General features: G+C 40.4%; 1 protein-coding gene across 1 annotated transcript; it reads right to left on the reverse strand.

Annotated features, from left to right (window-relative positions):
• Positions 1-1,459: 1,459 nt before the first annotated feature.
• On the reverse strand, positions 1,460-19,108 carry LOC128745305 (5-hydroxytryptamine receptor 2B). Its single transcript, XM_053842342.1, has 4 exons — positions 18,461-19,108; positions 11,869-12,077; positions 11,284-11,809; positions 1,460-2,520 (listed from the first exon to the last, which is right to left on the reverse strand). Exons 1-4 carry the CDS (start codon positions 18,918-18,920, stop codon positions 1,460-1,462), a joined length of 2,256 nt encoding a protein of 751 aa, XP_053698317.1. The 5' UTR covers positions 18,921-19,108.

The following is a 19,108-nucleotide window of genomic DNA, read 5'->3' on the forward strand; positions in this document are numbered from 1 at the left end:
TTCTAAAAGTCATCCGAACAAAGTTTTCAAATTGGTTTTCAAATAAAAAAGTTAGAGCAAAAAAACTGCTTTTTTAAGATCCACCCTGACTTAATCTAGAAAATTCGTTGTATAGAGATACAAAGATGAGATACAAATTTGGTTTCTTCAGCAAAGTTTCTGCAAAATAAATTATTTACAACTTTGTAGTAGAAAGTATTGCTCTATATCGCAAGACAAAAAAGTTAAAATTTTTATAACGAGTAAGAGTGGACCACCCTAATGACTAATTATACCAAAAGATAGGTCTTTTTTTCTGAACAAAATCTTCTGAATACATGAAATATGTAGAGCCAATGGTTTTCGAGATATTGGTTTTTGTCTGGAATTTTGGCTTTTTCGACCATAGTGCAGGGGTGTGAAGAGGTGCACATTGATTGGCTCAACACAATTTACCTATCCCTTGTTAGAGAACGAAAGTGATGAAGTTGCGAATTGCCATTAAAACTGGATTGCGATTGCTTGCACTTTGTTTCATATTTGGTAAGGTTCAAAACTTTAAACTGTTATGAAATTGAGAATACTGGTTAAGTCGTAAACGTAAAATCTTTTCTTTAGTATTTATTTCTTGGTTTATCTCTTTGCCCATTTCTTTTCAGGTCGATACTATATACCGTGTACCCCCGTTGGTATGGCCTTCTTTATTCTGAATATTTTTAATCTGCACCCCGGTGGTATGAATGCGTTCACATTAAAAACCGATCAAGCGTCATACACAATTGAAGATAGAATTAACAAAAGGGCGAATTTCGCAAGCATAAACAAACCGAGTGAGGGTTGATTTTCCTATGCTGGACCAGCAAAAAATAACTCTCACCCGTTTTGTCTACATTTGCGACATTCGCCCTTTTGTTAATTCTATCTAGAATTGACGTTAAAGTTGACCGGGTAAATTAAAAAAAAGCAAAAAAAAACTTATTGCGTTTCCTCTTGCTCAAGAGTTTTGGCAGTATAGCTCATATGGAACTTACTTCTCTCCAGCACTCAAAATAGACCATTTTAGCGGAAACTGCCGAGCCAATTACCTCTTTTACAAACCGGAAGCTTAGAATTCGCGCATGTTTGAAATGTTTTAAAAACGTTTGTTTTCGTCAAATTAAAACAACAAGTTCATAGGGTGCGCATCTTGCGCGTATGTTAAAATGAATAGAGTTACCAAATATTCAGATTAAAAATGAACTCACCCAATCTGAACGAGGCGTTTTTCATATTAGCGGCGCGGCGGTTGAGTGCATTGCTCAAAAAATTTAAACTTCCTGCATGAGATCTTTCTGTTCGTGATATTTAACATTAATAGAAGTATCTTCAGATTTACAGACAAGAGATTTTTATTTTATTAACTACCAATTAACCATAGTTACTCCATTTATTACTGCTAATACAAGAAGTTTTATTTAATCTTTGGACTAACATGTTTCAGTTATTTGTCATTCGACGTAGATCGCTTGTTCAACTTAAAGCTACATTTTCGTTGTTTTGCTCCGTTGGAGCTGAACAGGTTAAAAAGGCTGGAATGTGATGTATAAACACTCTCCGTATTACTAATTGGTGAAAGTGACTTTTGGGTGGAATTTTGTTCGTCTTGCTGAGGGTTACTGAACAGTGATAAGGACCTGCTAATAGGCCTCTGGTGTTTGTCGCCTACCGCGGCTTTCCCTTCGGTCGAGCCAAATTTTGGACTAGATTTATTGTTACAATTATTGTTATAATTATCAACTAGGTTGGAGCTACTATAATGATTGGCACAATTAGTGTTACGGTAAACGGTGTTGTTGACGTCAGGCTGTGATACGTTGTTAGTGAGTATTCGTTGAGGTGAAGCTTGTTCTATCAGAAAGATTGGGTCGTTGACCGATGAACCAAAATTATTCTCTTGTAGGATGCAGCATGTGCTTTGACTTCTACGTTTAGAAAGCACAAAACTGTAAAGTGAGCTATGATTGCAGTCCTCTTCAGTCAGTCGTAACCCGAACTCTGGCGTTTCGTTTGATTGGTCTTTAATCGTGTCCGATCTGGAGACGAGTTCTACAGCGTGCTCTTCTTGCAACTGCCGTTCAATACTTTCGGCACGCTGTAGTGAATGGTCTTTGCTTTCTGTATATACTAGAATCAGTTCACTGTGGTCTTCAGCATCATCATTATCGTAGATTGATTTACGATTGCCGCTGTTCTCATGTACGCTAGAGACCTCTGAAATACGCCACATTTTAAAATCAGATTTGTCGAACAATCCCATTTCATAGCGCTGTGGAGTTGAACAATTAGAATCAACTGGGCTATCACTGATTGCTGAAGTACTGATTAGTATGTTCGGTGATCCAGGGTCCGAACGAGTGCTGGTAATTAGCCGTTTTTTATGCAGAACGTTAAATGAAGCTTCGCTTTCTGTGCATCCCAGAGGATGTTGTTGTATAAGTATTGATTGTTGATGTCGTTGTTGTTGTTGGAGCAATTGTTGTGAACGCAGATAAACAGGTGAATCTGGAAGTGATTTATTTATTAATGTTAATATATGAGATATGTACTCTGAAATAGTGTGTTTTTAATAGAAAAACTGGTCTAGAACCTGAGCCATACCAGTATGCAACGACGCAGCGGCATGTCAGTTAGTATGATAAGAAATAAACATATAATTTTGGTTTATGGTTCAAAATGTTAATTCCCAGAACTCATAGATTAACAAATGTAACACTTCGATCAAATTTCCAAACAAAAGATCGTTTCAATGATAATCCTGGGGCCATTCCCACATTGGCCAATCCCACAGCAGTCACGAATATTCCAAGCTGTTAAAATGCCTATAATCGTTATAATCTTACACATCTCGCGAAGCCACTATACTAGCGACTAGCATCATTACGCTATGTAAAACGGTACGCTATAACTTTACTTATGCCGTAAATTTACTCGCTTATCTGAGAACTACACCAGCGTGTATGACTGGAGCCTTGTTTGGAAATTTGAAATTATTATTTTTATTGGGGATGGAACGAGGCTCCACTGTTTACATTGTTAGTCGGTGGTTAAATGTTTTATTTAAATCGAATAACACAAAATTAAGTGCAAATGAATTATTAACCAGTAGTTGTTTTACTAGTATGAAATAGGTTATAATTTATTGACAGTAAAGATTGGTTTTTATTAAACGCGACAGAAAAAGACTGACTTTATTATTTTTATAACGGTAGTTTTTTACAATTAACGTAGCGGACGGTAGAAGAAAGTAATGAAACAAAGATGTTTATAGGATCCAACAGAACGGGACCAGGCGTGAAAGAGAAAGAGCAGGAAATTAGATAAGGGAGGGCCTCTGTAGTAACGCTTAAGAAGTTGTGTACCGCTCCTTTTCATCTAAGGGCCCGTACAGAGTAAAAGTGACTAGGACGCGACGCGACTTCGCTCACATGTCACTAAATGCACAGTCCTACTTCGGGCGAAAAAGGGCTGCGCGTATAGCTACAGCAAGAAAAGTTGCGTCGCGTCGCAGGTCACTTGTACTCTGGCGGTACCCTAAGTTCAGCGGGGATCAGCGGAACAAACCAAGCTATAATTGAAGCCAATTATTATCGGATTCGAGCCCACTCGTCCTCCCATACTCTGTGGATCGCCGGTAGTGATGAACCTTTGAACCACACCGAACTGGACAAAAGGGAGACTCCACAACCCCCTCATTAAGCGTGCGACGTACTTCAAACTCCAACAACACTGGCGATGAAGTTATTTTTAGACATAAATTGCGCCTCTTCCTCCGTCTATTGTAATCAAACCACCATACGAGAAGTTTAATCTAACTTGTTTACTAACGAGTTTCAAAGATTGAGTAATATTACTTATTTGGTTGAAAGTTCGGGTAACTATATCCGATAGATGATGGCCCTTGCTGAGACATGCGGCTTGGGCCAGGCCAATAACCAGCTCTTTACAAGCAAAATAAAAACATGGGACAAATTACCGACGGGGCTAGGGCTGGTTCTAACCAATTTGTCCCTCCAAGCAAACCTATAGGATAACATATGTTGCTGAATTTCGTGTGTAGTGACAGAGTGCAGCTTGACCAGTTAGAACCCCGAAAGTTCGACATGGTGGCACTGCAGGAGATCTGTTGCAAAGTTGTGAGGATCCGTGGCAGCAGGGCCCAATTTTACCAATTTTTTTTAGATTTACCAACAGGCTTTAAAATTATGGGCAGGATGCAGGATCGCGTGTTGGACTTTACACGAAGGTAGGCTTAACGACGAAAGCGTTATATGAGCAGCAGAAGGCAACGTACGACAGCTGTTCGCCACGGAACATCATAATCGTCATCGGGCACACGAACGTCCAGATGGGACCGGTGATTGGTCCCCATCTGAGAGAGAGAAGCCAACTCAGTGACAGATTCATTGTTTTCGTTTTCATCTTTTTCTTCTTCTTCTTCTTATATTTGATGCACATAGTTCAAATTTTAAATCAAGTCAGCATGCTCGGGTTTGTAAGGGGTTTTAAATTTTATCGCAAATAAATACTTTCCCTGTTTTATTCAATCAAGCTAGCCTGGTTCGCAGTGCCAGTTCATACCCAGTTTCCACTGACGTTTCGATGCACAAAAACAATCCCAGCTGATGCTGATGATCAGAAGTACTTTCTTTCCCCGCAAAGAGATTCACTCGGGTCATTACTTAGTAGCAGTACATGTGTGCTCAAAACTAACGACGGTATTCATCTCGGAATAAAACCGCTTATTCGGCAATTAGATAACTTGCGAGTTGCCAAGAACTACACGCACCTCTGTGGAGCTAGGTGCTTCGAACCTCGAAGACGGATGAAGCAGGATACGCTCGTTCGTTAATGGGGCGCCACAACCGTGGCCCTAGGTGAAGCAACATCGACGGCACCACATGATTAGCGTAACGTGTGTGGTAGTCGACCCTTTTAACATAAATATGAGACTCGCTCTACTCTGCGTTAAGCCAATTGCAGACTCTCACTAACACTATCGCGTATCTCTTTGAGTTGTACTAGTCGTATATCATTAGCTGCTCAGTCCGCTTAGTCTTCCTACATCAGCCGATTAGCTGAATACATAAATGTTCGCGTACTGGCAGTGGCAGTGCATCTTAAGGTGAAATTAGTCGTCAACGTCATCGATTCTGTCAACTTCAAAAGCAGTTTTTTTGTTTGAAACAAAAATTCTGTTCATAAAAATATATTCGCTGTGTTCAGATTAGCAAGAAAAATGCAGTATTTACATTTTTATATACATAATCCCGCTTTTGGGCCCAAAAACTGCTCCCGAAATTGGGCTCTTCGACGAAAAGTTAATGACTGCTAATTTCCCGTTAAGCTAGCACAACGGGGAAGGCCAACAAGCGACGAAGAGTAAAAAACCTGATTTAATCCACCTAGTGGTGAAAGGAACCTTTGTTATATGTCTTACTTGCTATTTGAGATACAAATCGACACGTCTTCGGAACATAATTCATCATAATTAGTTAACGTTGCATTGTGCGTTGGCTTACATACAAATTTTGGAAATTGAATAAGCTTACAACATTTGAACAAAATAGAAGCACTTATAAATTTTGATAGTTCTTTTTCTCATGAAATTGCTGAGTAAGTTGTTACTAATGTGGGTAAGTGCAAGTAAAAGTAAGTTGTAAGAAGAAATATTATTCTTTAACATATACATTGCGTAGTAAAGGTCTAGTTTATAGGTTTTTGAACTATGCATAATTTCCTGTAATGCCATTCTATTCGAGTCACATCAATAAAGTTTTCTTGAAAAAATTTCATCAATTTTTATTAACCTTCGGTTACTCACGCTGTTGTATTCTGAACAACATGTGTAGGTTTTTGAATGCCATATTGATCAATCGTTGTTTAACTAACGTATATTCTTGAATAAACTTGTTATGAGCAAAATGTCTGAATTATTCAATGCAATAATACTTTAAATTGTTAGAAAAATAGATCAGCATAAACCGACAGCACAGAAACGAAGCAAGCAGCATGTGAGGTGTGCCGCTATTGGCTCCAACTGGATTTTTTTCACGTTACTTCATATGGAAAAATGGTGTCTGTATGTAGCAAAACTATCAGCAAATGTAAAATGTTTAAAATGTATCCGTCAGTTGGTAGTCGAGTAATTCGGGATTAAAATCAGGGTATTTTTATAATCAAAGTTCTACAGTTCCTAAACAAGCAAACATAGAGGTATACTATTTTCAGCAAAGTTGTGTATTTTTACTATTTGTATAACTTTGTAATACATGAAAAAGTCATACAACAATTACAAAAAGAGCTAAAATAGAAAAACTGATTTTACAAATTCAGAAACAATAAATAAGATTTCTCTGTCTTCTCTGAAGAGATAAAAGGTTACTGTCTTCAGCAAAATTTCTTGTAATAATATGCTCTAAAACTTTGTAGAGCACATCAATGTGTTATATTGAATCCGAAGAAAAGCATTTTTTTTATTTCCCTTTTAGGGGGATTACACTCAAGTCTTTTTTTACACGGTTTGTTTTTTTCGATTACTCAGGAACCGTACAACTTAGGGACCATTTACAAACTACGTAACGAATGTCGGGCCGCTCCCAAATGTATTGAGAAATAAATAAATGGTCCCTAGGTTGTCCCGTTCTTAATAATCGAAAAAACAAGCCGTGTAAAAAAAGTACTTGAGTGTAATCAAAATTTAAATTCTACCAGATGATAGAGCATTCAATTTCAAGAAACTCTTCCAAAGGTTCGGTAAATTTAAAACCAAGTTTTCCTAGTCAAAACTCTAGTGCGCACGTTTTCTTTGGTTTTGGGCTATTGTGCGCGCGAGTAACTGTGTTGCAAAAGTTGGCGCAAGAGTTCGAGGATTAATATCTTTTGACCGGTAAAACCAATTCTTATGAAATTTTGCATATATATTCGTAGTGTCAAAACCTCTCGTTTGATATTAAAATAATTGAAATTAGGTAAATTATCTTGGTTAAAATCATTATGTCATTATTGTTCATTTTGGTGTGGTGTATACGATTGCTCATAACTTTCAAATTAAACGTCCAATCAAAAAACCATTCAATAGTGATCTATCCGGCTATATTACCTGCCAAATGAAACTAATAGCACATAAATCGGGAGAAATAGGCGATCATTTGAACCTTATCAAAAGTGGTTTTTAAGGCTAACTTTTAAACTGCTTGTCCGTTTTCAATCAAACTTGGTAAAAAATTTAGTAATAGCAAGAGCTTTCGCTTGGTAGTAAGATCGTTAAAATTGGTTGCGTAGTTCCGGAGAAACGCGTGTCACGTAGTTTTCACATTATTACTCATAACTTTTAAACGAAACGTCGGACCGCAAAGCAATTTAATAGTGATATACTAGGCAATAATACCTTTCAAACAAAAGTAATAGCGGTCATATCGGTTCAGCCACCTTCGAGAAACAGACGATAGAAAATGAGCTGCACACACACACATACACACATACACACAGACACACACACACACAGACATTGCTCAGTTCGTCGAGCTCTATCGATTGGTATATGTGATTCGGCTCTACGGGCCTCGGATCAATTTCGTGTTTTTCGACCAATTTCTAAACCTTTGTTATATAGTATAACAAAGGTAAAAAGAGCTTGGGAGGAGAATTTGGCCAAGCATCGATGAGCGCGGAGCGAGTTGACTACGATTCTGAGGAGGAAAAAGCTCCAGAAGGAGGTGATCGTGAAGGGTTTGTAAATCGCACCGTGAAGAGCTAGAGCAACTACTCCAGGCAACTTAGACGCGCAAGATCTATGAGAAGGTAAACCAATCTCGTAAAAGATACACACCTAAGCCTGATATGTGTAGAGATAGGGAGGGAAACCTGGTCACAAATAAGCGAATTGTGGTCGATAGGTGGAAGCAGTTCTTCGATGGGCATTTCAATGGAGATATAATCGAAGAAGACGGAACGAAAGTCAACCTAGGAGTGCCTACAAACGATTACAACGTTCCAATTTCCGATTTTGAGGAGAAATCGGTCAGCTGTAGTATAGTAGAGCGGCCGCATACCCAAATACATAAATTCGGTTGTTTAATATGCCTCTCTCTTGTTGGCTGGTTGCTTGGTAAATTCTATAGTAACCTGTGTATTTTCGTCTCTGGAAGACGGCTGATACTGCTTTATCCTCTTACAACAAAGAGAGGATAAACTCGTGTTACGAAAAATTAAAAATAAACAAATCATGATCGCGTGTTTCTAGGGATAAAGGAAAATATGGATAGCCTGCGCTCACGAGCGACAATACATATGTATAAAACATTCTCGCTTCTCTTTTGCTAGGTTATAAGTCGCAGTAGGCAAAATTCATTCAATATCACACATTTGAAACTATAAATTGAATGTCTGCTCCTCACATACGGGAGCTTGACTGTCTCTTTGAATGTGTAGTTGCATTTCGCTATGTAAGCACAAACCGATCTCTTGCACTCTCATGCAACTGCCATATCCCGCTTAGTCGCGTCCGGCAGAAATCGAACAAAAATCTGGCAGCGAAAAACTTTTTCTGCCAGACATTATGCCGGATTTCTGGCCGCCGTCACCCGTGAAAACTAGCAGAAATGCAACATCGGATTCTGGCAGAAATTTCACCTTACGATTTTTCTGCCGGATTTCTGTTCGATTTCTGCCAGAGATCTCGAATAAAAACCGGCTTTGTACCGATTCAGCTTTCCCTCCTTTTTTGGAGGGTAGCTGCAGCGGATTGTAGCAGCAAGAAGCGTGCAATAAACAGGTTAACAATTAAATTATACCTGCTTAGTCATGTTCCATATTATTCTCTTACCTTTTGTCCGAAACTGCAAAACTGATAAACCACTTTTCTCCTGCCTCAAAATGTCACATTTGACATAAAGAGAATCGAGCGAAAGATGAAGACTGGTTCTGTTCGATTTCTGCCAGGCATCCGACTTTTTCGTAAGCAGGCTGTAGCAGCAAGAGCCCTAAGGCCCCGTACAGAGTAAACGCGACAGCGACGCGACACGACTTCGCTCTCATGTTGCTAAATGCAAATGTCTTGCTTCGGGCGAAAAAGGGCTGCGCGTATAACTACAGCAAGAAACGTCGCGTCGTGTCGCATGTCGCTTGCACTCTGGCAGTACCCTAAGAGTTGTACGAAAGGGTGACGTCCCAAGTAACAATTTGGGTTTTATTACACTCTTATGATGGCATTTAAGACCAAAATTGGTCTTGAACACCATTATAAGAGTACAATAAAACTCACATTGCTGCTTGGGGTAAGACTATATCAGATCATTATATCAAAGACTAATGTAAACTGCATTTCTAGCATATGTATGTTTATAAGAATATGTGAGTGCCATTGTTTTAGTTTATGTTTAAAGAGCAAAATATTCAGATTCAATTCTTCATTGAATGCAATGGTTTTGGCAACACGTGGACGGGGGTATATAAGCAGGGATGCCATATATAATTCTGTGATTTTTGTTGGAAAAATCTGGCCATTATAACTGTACAGTGAAGACAAATAACTGCGCAAAAATCTGTCCAATACAAAACAATGAGAGTGAAAGAGACGGAGAGTCATTACTTTAACTCACTTGTGGCCTATAAAAGGGCCATTGGTTACAAATAACCAGTGTTGGGCACCGCTAATTCGCTAACCGACCAATCGAGAAACGCTAGTTATACTTTATAATTTATACTCAGACTAGCCGAATTGTTACTGGGCCATGATTCCAAATAAAATGCCGCTGTTTATTTTAAAATTAATAAACTGTAAAGCATTTTATCCATTATAATAGGTTTTGATCTTAGGTAAATTAAGAAAAGCCATGTAATAAATGTAAATTACAAATAATTTGTACAGCGATAGATTGCAATGCAAGTTATTGCGATATGTTCAAAAATAAACAGTAACTGTTAATTTGCAGTTTGCGATTAGTGATTAGCGAAATTTCCACGATTATCGAGCAAATTCTATCGGTTAGCGAATTAGCGAATTAGCGGTGCCCAACACTGCAAATAACATTAAAGCCAAAGCACGTTCATCGCAAACATGACGTGCATAGCAGAAAATACATACGCAAAAAATTTTGTTTTATTTGTGTGGGAGTCATTATCCTCCTACCACAGGGTGAGGGGTGAGGCAAAATAAATTCATGCCTCCAAAAACCCTCACATACCAAATTTGGTTCCATTTGCTTGATTAGTTCTCGAGTTATGAGGAAATTTTTATTCCATTTGTATGGGAATCCACCCCCTCTTAGAAGGGGAAGGGGTCTCAGTACACCGTAGTAATCATTCTTACCTTCAAAAACCCCACATGCCAAATTTGGTTCCATTTGATTGATTAGTTCTCGAGTTATGAGGAAATTTGTATTTTATTTATATGGGAGCCTCCTCTTAAAGAGGGGAGGTGTTTCAATTCACTATAGAAATAATTCTTGCCTTCTAAAACCCCCACATGCCAAATTTGGTTGATTAGTTCTCGAGTTTTAAGGAAATTTGTGTTTCATTTGTATAGGAGCCCCCCCTCTTACACCCTCCATAAAATTGCTCTCGTACCCCCTCCATAAATTGCTGGTCATTTTATCTATTCAACAACATATAAATTGTTCAGTTTCATTCAGTAGTTTAGTAGTTATTACCGTTTGAAATTTTTCATTCAAACGTTACACTTCTATTTTCGTTTTCATAAAGTTCTACCCAGTCCCAGTATAGTAAACAAAGACGTAGTCCTACGTCAAAACCTATGCTTTTTTGGCACAAACTCAGCTCGGTAGACGGAACTTTACATTGTTATTAGCACAAAGTAATTCTCGTATTTTTTCAAAATCATATTCCAGTTCTATATACACTGGCTCAAATAACAAGGTGGATGGAAAGCCGGAGAGTCTGTAAACTTTTTGCCACTTTTGGTCAGAAAAGTATGATTAGATTTTTGCTTTCATTTTGTCGTCATGAAATTGCTTAGCAAGAAAACCTTTTTAGTTTTACGTTATGCCTAAATCTGCGAAAGACAAGTGAATCAGTTCTATGATTTTGTTAGTCACAGTTTTGTATTGCAACTAGAGCAAAAAGTTACCTTTGGTTTATCTCGTAGATATCTTTTATACCATTTTAAGCTATGTCGGTCTCAGTTTTTGATTCTGAATTGAGTCAAGATGGTAACGTATAAACGTTTATTAGAACAACGATTTGCGATAACTAAATTTGTAGCAGAATTGATTAAAATAGCGTTATCAGTAAAGCATGTTATCATACCAACATAAATCTTGGGTTGTGGTGATAATCTCCTGTCCATTACGGAATGTCGTTGGACGAACTGATGTTGGCTGGCTAAGGAAGCACGGTAATTTAGTTCCTGGTTAGATACGTCGTATCCAATCATAGTAAGAATAAGATTCCGCAATGCTGCTCTAAAGTCCTTTAGGTGGTAGGCGTAGAGTAGAGGATTGACAGCAGAGTTGAGATGTGACAGGATTATACAAAACAGCATTAGAGTGGGTGGAATTTTGCAATCTCTACAGAATGCAACTATGCAGTTGATGGTATACAGGGGTATCCAGCAGATCATGAAAAACAGCACAATGATGGAAAGATTTTGTGTGGCTTTGACTTCCCGCTTTTGAGCGGCACCAAGCACGCGAAGCATTGTACCACCATGGCTATGACCAGGTTTACAACTAGGCGATTTCGAGGTTGATATACGGATACGACTGCTGTCGGATGATCTTCGGCTTTCTGATGAGAGCGTACCCATGGGATTCATTGTTACAATCTGACGCAGCTGAAAAATATGAGCGATATTAAAACAATAAATTGTTATGTTCTGTACAAAAAACTAACCTGTTTTAAAATGACACGATAGATATGTGCGTAAAACGCTAACATAATGAGAGCAGGTGTAATAATTGTCGCAAAATACAGGAATACAAGGTAATCGTAATCCATAACCTTCAAGAATAGGCAGGTATCAACTTGTGGAGTTTCGTGCCACCCGAACAGTGGTAAAAATCCTATTATTGATCCGGCTAGCCAACAGAGGCTTATGATTACTAGAGCGGAAAAGAAGAAAAAACATTCATTAAATACATATAATTTTATGTTTTTTGACGTTGGAGTGAACCTAAAAATGTGACTGTCAGTAAAAGAAAACCTATTCTGATTGCTTAAAATTTTTGAAGTCATTTCTTGACAGATTACAAGATTTATGTTACGCGCCATCCTAATCGTAATTTCGAAGTATGTGTAGGAAAAAGAAAGTGATGCAGTGGTCCGGTTTTTAAGAACCATAATGGCTGACGTTAGAATATGTGTTCGTAATATTTGAACAGCATGACAGCATATGAAATGGGGAGAGTTACCTGGAAGGACTATCAAATATAGCTTTGACTCTGTCAAGTCCCTACCTAGTGCCTCCTCGAAGATCTTATCCAATAATGACGATAGATGGCCCTATCCGGAAATACTTCTCGCTGGAACAGCTAAGCTAGGAGATATGAAACTGCGCGCCTATTCCTCAGGTGAGGGAGCGTCTCGGAGCGAGTGGCTGAAAATGAAACGCTGTATTCAGCAAGCCACATCTAAGATGGCAGACTCATCTGCGGGATAGGTATCGCGAGCCCGGTAAGGATACCGAAACTCTCATTTACCACGATAAACAAAAATGAAAATACGGAACGGATCAATCAGTAGAGGAAACGGCAAAGTACAAGGTAATGATTAATGGATAATGATTGGAAAATTAATACCTGGAATGTCAGAACTCTCCATGAATCGGAGCGAGCTAGCTTACTATCTCGATAGCCACTCGACTCGGGGTGGAGACCGCTGCTATTCAGGAAGTTCGATGGTCAAATTCGATGGCAAAAGGGAGGTGCAGTAGACCCTAACACAACACAAACAGAAGAAGATGCAGCGAAACCAAATCTTTCGGGAGAAAAAGCGTTACGTGGAATATGCACAGTTGGAACGGCTGCATCGTTCTCAGGAAACGCGAGAGTTCTACCAGAAACTGAACAGATCCCGCAAAGGCTTTCTGCCGCGAGCTGAAATGTGTCAGGATAAAACTGGCAGTATTCTGACGGACGATCGTGAGGTGGTCGATAGGTGGAAGCAGCACTTCGACGAATACTTGAATGGCGCTCAGGCGGAGAACCATGGTGGCGGAGGAAGCGTTTTCGACGGTGCAACAAACGAGGAATAGGTGCCAGCCCCAACGATAGGCAAAGTTAAGGAGGCCATCATAAAGCTAAAGAACAGCAAGTCAACTGGGTAAGATGGCATCGGAGCGGAGCTCATTAAAATGGGACCAGAAAAGCTGGCCGTTTGTCTACACCGACTAATTGTTAGGATTTGGGATACGGCACCGCTACCGGACGAGTGGAAAGATGTGATTATCTGCCCGATCTATAGAAAGGGCGACGAGATGGACTGAGAGAACTATCGAGCGATCACCGTTTTCAATGCAGCCAATAAGTTGCTGTCTCAAATCATTTTCCGCCGATTATCGCCAATTGCGAACAGATTTGTGGGAACTTATCAAGCCGGTTTCGTCGAAGGTCGGTCTACAACAGATCCAACAATACTGCGGCAGATCCTACAAAAGGGCATAATACAGAGTTTCCACGCATCATTTGTACGTTGAAAATCGTTGAATACGTATGGAAAATCATGGACGAGAACAGCTTCCCCATGAAGCTCATCAAACTGATTAAATTTACGATGGATGGTACACAGTGCTGTGTTCAGATTTCGGGTGGATTGTCAAGTTCATTCGAATCACACAGAGGGCTTCGTCAAGGTGATGGTCTTTCATGTCTGCGGTTCAACATAGCGCTACAAGGTGTTATGAACCGAACGGATACCAACACGTGAGGCACGATCTTCAACAAATCTAGTCAATTCGTCTGCTTTACCGATGACATGGATATTATCGGCAGAACATCTGTGGCGTTGGCTGAACAGTAACCAGACTAAAGCGCGAAGCAGAAAAGGTTGGGTTAAAGGTAAGTCTAAAACAAAATACGTGCTGGCCATCGGAACCGAGGCCGAACGATGCCGCTTGGGCAGTAGTATATTGATCGACGGCGATGAATTTGAGGTAGTTGACGAATTTGTCTACCTTGGCTCACTGGTAACGGCGGACAATGATACCAACCGTGAGATTCGGATGCTTATTATCAGTGGAAGTCGTGCTTACTATGGGCTTCACAAGTAATTGCGGACGAGCAGAATAAGTCCCCGTACAAAGTGCACCCTGTACAAAACGCTTATTACACCGGTTGTTCTCTACGGGCATGAAACATGGACAATGCTCGAGGAGGACCTGCGAGTGCTCGGAGTTTTCAAACGATGAGAGCTAAGAACGATCGTCGGCGGCGTACAGGAGAACGGAGTATCGAGGCGGAGGATGAACCATGAACTCGCACAGCTCTATGGCGAACCCAGTATCCAAAAGGTGGCTAAATCTGGACGAATGCGATGGGCAGGGCATGTTACAAGAATGCCGGACAACTACCCTGCAAAGATGGTGTTCGCCTCAAATCCGGTAAGAAGCGAGCAAGATGGTTAGACCAGGTGGAGCGAGATCTGGCGGAGAGTACTCGGTGTCCGAGGAATTGGAGAGCGGTAGCCTTCAACCGAGTAACATGGAGAAACTTTGTACAACAGGCTATGTGTTAGGACGACAAGCCACCTAAGTAAGTAAGTAAGTAGATTGCAGACACTTCTTTCAGGTACCCCATCTACTGCAGTGGCAGTAAGGCAGAAATGTTGAATATGGAATCGGTTTCGTAGTATTTGGAAAGCAAAAGCAACGAGTTATCCGTTGGACGTCCGCAGATGACTAACAGATGTGTGTTGATTCTTCAACTACAGCCTAATCAACGTATACGCACCGATAAATGATCAATCTAATGATGCTGAAGACGAGTTCTACGATAGACTTGAGAGGACCTATGGAGAGTGCTTGAAACATGGCGAGAAACTCATTATCGGAGATGGCAAATGCGCAAATCGGGAGGGAAGAATTGTTCCGTCCTGCCATTGAAAGACATAACCTTCAACTGTCGACCAACGATAACGGTCTGAGGCTTATAAATTTCGTCACGGTCAGAGGAATGGTCATCTGTAGCGCCTTCTTTCCACATCTGAATATTCGGAAACACACCTGAAGGTATCCAAATGGGGACTCTAGCTGTAAGATTGAACATGTTTTGATTGACGGTTGAGCCTCGCTCGGATGTCATCGATGTACGGTCTTTTCGGGGACCAATTATCAACTCTGGCCACAATCTCGTCGTGTGTGAGATTCGCGCGTGGTGCGAATGCTCGCACTGAAAAGATGCTACGTTTCAACATCCAGCGGTAGACGGCAGATGGCGTGGCAGCGGAATACGCCATAAAGCTTGAGAGGTGGTAGGGACGTCGCGTGGAAGACAGCATAACAGCTGGTTCGAGGCTGATTGCCAGAGAGTGGCAGATGAGAAGAATGCTCACTTCGGCTACATGTCAGAAAAGATTGAGAGATTTGTACTGCGGAAAAAAGAACCCACTTTCAAAAACGCTAGTACGAGGAGCACATAGTCGTCGGCGATGAGGGGCAGGAATTATGCCATTCCTGTGATGTGCAATGTTAGTGCTAGAAACCTGCTTACTAACAAAACGACCGTAGCAGCCTGGTGAAAGGAGCTCTTCCTGCTGGGAAGTATCCCGGTTAAACATCTAAAAGCGGGGAGCCAGCGGCTGTACGAAGCAATCCACTGGATTGTTGTCAGGATCTGGGAGGAAGAACAAATGTCGGAGGAGTGGTGATGGCCTTATTCGCCCTATTTTCAAAAAAGGACGTCGACTCGAGTGAAAAGCTACCGAGGCATTACATTGCTCAATTCTGCCTATAAGCTTATACCGTTAGCGAAGTCCTTCGTCGGTGAGTTCCGGGAGTACATTTTGCAGACCCATCATCTGTTTGTGAAATTTAAGGGGACATGAACGATCAAAAATTTTGAAAAAACTTCAAACTTTATGTACCTTTTTCTCAGAAACTACACAACGTATTGGAATAAACTTTTTTTTTGTTTTGTTGGTAGTAGCTTGGTAAAGACTTTTATAACTTTTAAGTTTCGTAAACAGAACACAGTTTGAGAAAAACGAAAAAGAAGAAGAAAAGATGCCTGAAAAATTGTTGTCTTCTTTTTCTTTTTTCTCTGGCTGTGTTTCGTTTACAAACCTCAAAAGTTATAAAAGTCTTTGCCAAGCTACTACCAACAAAACAAAAAAAAAGTTTGTTCCAATATGTTGTGTAGTTTCTGAGAAAAAGGTACATAAAGTTTGAATATCGTGGTTTTCCAGGAGCGGCTTTTTATTTCGCCGAAGTTGTTCCACGCCGCACTGGAATGCTTATGTGTATGATCGTTTTTCGGCCACTTCCTGTGGTCGGATCATTACAAATTTAGTATCAAAATAAGCGGAAAAGATTGCAGAATTAAAATCCGAAATAAAAGAATAATGATTTTTTCAAAATTTTTAGTCGTTCATGTCCCCTTAAGGCGACGTACGATTCTATCGAACGAAATGAACTGTGGCAGATAATGCTAGAACATGGTTTCCTGATGAATTTAGTTATGCTGATTCGTGCGACGCTGTATGGGTCAAAGTCGTGCGTCAAAATAGATGGTGTCAGTCAGTCATTTTCGTGACACTGGATGGGCTGAAGTAAGGGGGTGTACCCTCTAACCAACTATTTAACATTGCCTTGGAAGGTGCAATTGCATGAATCACCATGGCGGGGTGGGGTGGTCCGTACAGGACTACCGGTCTGATTAGCGTTTTGTACATCGTCAGTTTTGTTTGGCGGCGAATGCTCCTTGATCGAAGCGTCTTGCGGAGGAAAAAGGAGGTTAGACTTCCAGCTTGAATGCGTCGTTGGATCTCTTTACTTGTATTATTGTCGACGGTGACAAGAGATCCCAAATATATGAACTCATCAGCCACTTCTAGTTCATCGCCGTCAATAGTCATTGTTCATGGGAGGCAAACGTTGCTTTCTCTGGAGTCTCTTACCAAATATTTGATTTTTGATGCATTGATTTGTAACTCTATCCTTCTAGCCTCCGTTTTTAGCCTGGTGTAGATTGCTCCCGCCGTTCCAAGGTTTCTAGTAATGAGGTCGAGGTCGTCTGCGAAGGCTAGGAGTTGGCTACTCTTGCTGAAGATCGTTCCTCTCGTTTCGATGTCCGCTTGGCGTATCACACCCTCAATAGCGATATTGAATAACATACAGGACAGTCCATCCCCTTGTTGCCACCCTCTGCGCAATTCGAAACTTGATCAACCGTTGCAGTTTGTCCAAAAAATCGTCCTCATCCATTATCTGCCATAGTTGTTTGCGTTCAACTGTATCATAGCTGCCCTGAAATCCACGAATATATGATGCGTGTGCACGTTGTGCTCTCGACATTTCTGGAGGATTTGTCGAAAAGTAAAAATTTTATCCGTAGTAACACGGTCCCCCATAAAACCCGCCTGATGCTGCGCTACGAATTCTCTTGCTATTGGGGATAGACGACGCAACAAAATCTGGGTAGGCGGCGTTGACCAACGTGATGTCACGGTAATTACAGTAATCTAGCTGGTCGCTGTTTTTGCAGATGGGACAGACTACATTTTCCATCCACTGCTCCGGTGGTTTCTTCTCTTCCCAGATCCTTGAAATCATCCAATGAAGTGCCATTGCTAGTGATTTTTGACTGAAGTTTTCGGAGCGTCTTAGTAGAATACGAAACTTAAAAATAAAAAATAAGAAAACTTATCCAATTTAATTCTACTATGTGTATTTTATTCACATTGTTATTTTATTCATATTGTTTTCGAAAACAGACACTGAGGAAGCCTGCAAGTCGTAGTCGAAATACGTATCTGTCGTGAATAAAATACTCCAGAACTCAACACTGGGCATAGAAGGAGGTTCGCATATAAACAGCAAAGGATGATACTACTAACGCCATCTCTTATCTTACGGGAGTTGCTACTGCTTCTAAGTGTTAGTGATCGCAACCATCTGAAAAAATGTATGCGTGTAATGTTGATGTACGATGTCATACTATGATGTCAGTATAGTTGTGATGCCAGAGTGATGTCACATATACAACTAAAAATGTTTCCACCGTCATTCGTAGAGGGCGTACTGACCCTGTCCGTCAAGATTTGACAGAGTGACAGAGGGGTGCTAATACCTACTAATAACAGATGGGAAAGCCAAAAATCAATCCATAAAAAGCACGTTTCACATTTGATAAGCCGATATTTAAGATATTTACAATCGCGATTATGATAAAAACATTTTCATATGTGTTTTTGTTCCAAAAGTTGCCTTCTTCCTTCAGATGAAATTACAACACTACTAGAAGTTTAGGATCGAATACCCTGTTCAGCTTACCAATTGCAGTTTTGGTTCGAACGTTCCGTGAATAAGCCATCGGGTGCAGGATCGCCCAATATCGATCGACGGAGACCGCCACTAGGCAGAAGATAGAAATCGTACATAGCACGATTAGTAACGATATGGTAAACAGACATGCGTATAGATTCCTGGGAAGGCCTATTGAAGACAGGACGGCAAACGGCACTCCGAGAAGCCCGACCAAAAAATCGGCCGTGGCCAGCGAAATTATATAAAAGTTAGTCCGTCTGCGTAGTCGTCGTTCGCGTTTGAACACTACTATCACCATCGCGTTGCCAATCACGGCCATCAGAGCTACAAGCCCTTCAAACACTGCATATGTCACGTCCAGCTTAGCGTCCTCCGGTATAAAGCGGCCGCTCTCATTTGTACCAGATATATCGGATCCATTGTAATAATAGTATCCTAGAAATCCTTCGGAATCAATTTCGGTCATTGAACTGTTAACTTCTCCACAATTGTTAGTACTCTTCTTTGCTATAACAACAATTCACACTTTAACTATCCCCTAACTTTGCTTTATAATGTGTGCGTATCCTGTTTGATGAAACAGCACTGCTCCGTCACAAAATTAATTACTTTCACATTGATAATTTTAGGATGCGTTATGAAGCAATCCACAAT

This window comes from Sabethes cyaneus, chromosome 1 (assembly GCF_943734655.1).
Source record: "Sabethes cyaneus chromosome 1, idSabCyanKW18_F2, whole genome shotgun sequence".
Lineage (NCBI taxonomy): Eukaryota > Metazoa > Arthropoda > Insecta > Diptera > Culicidae > Sabethes > Sabethes cyaneus.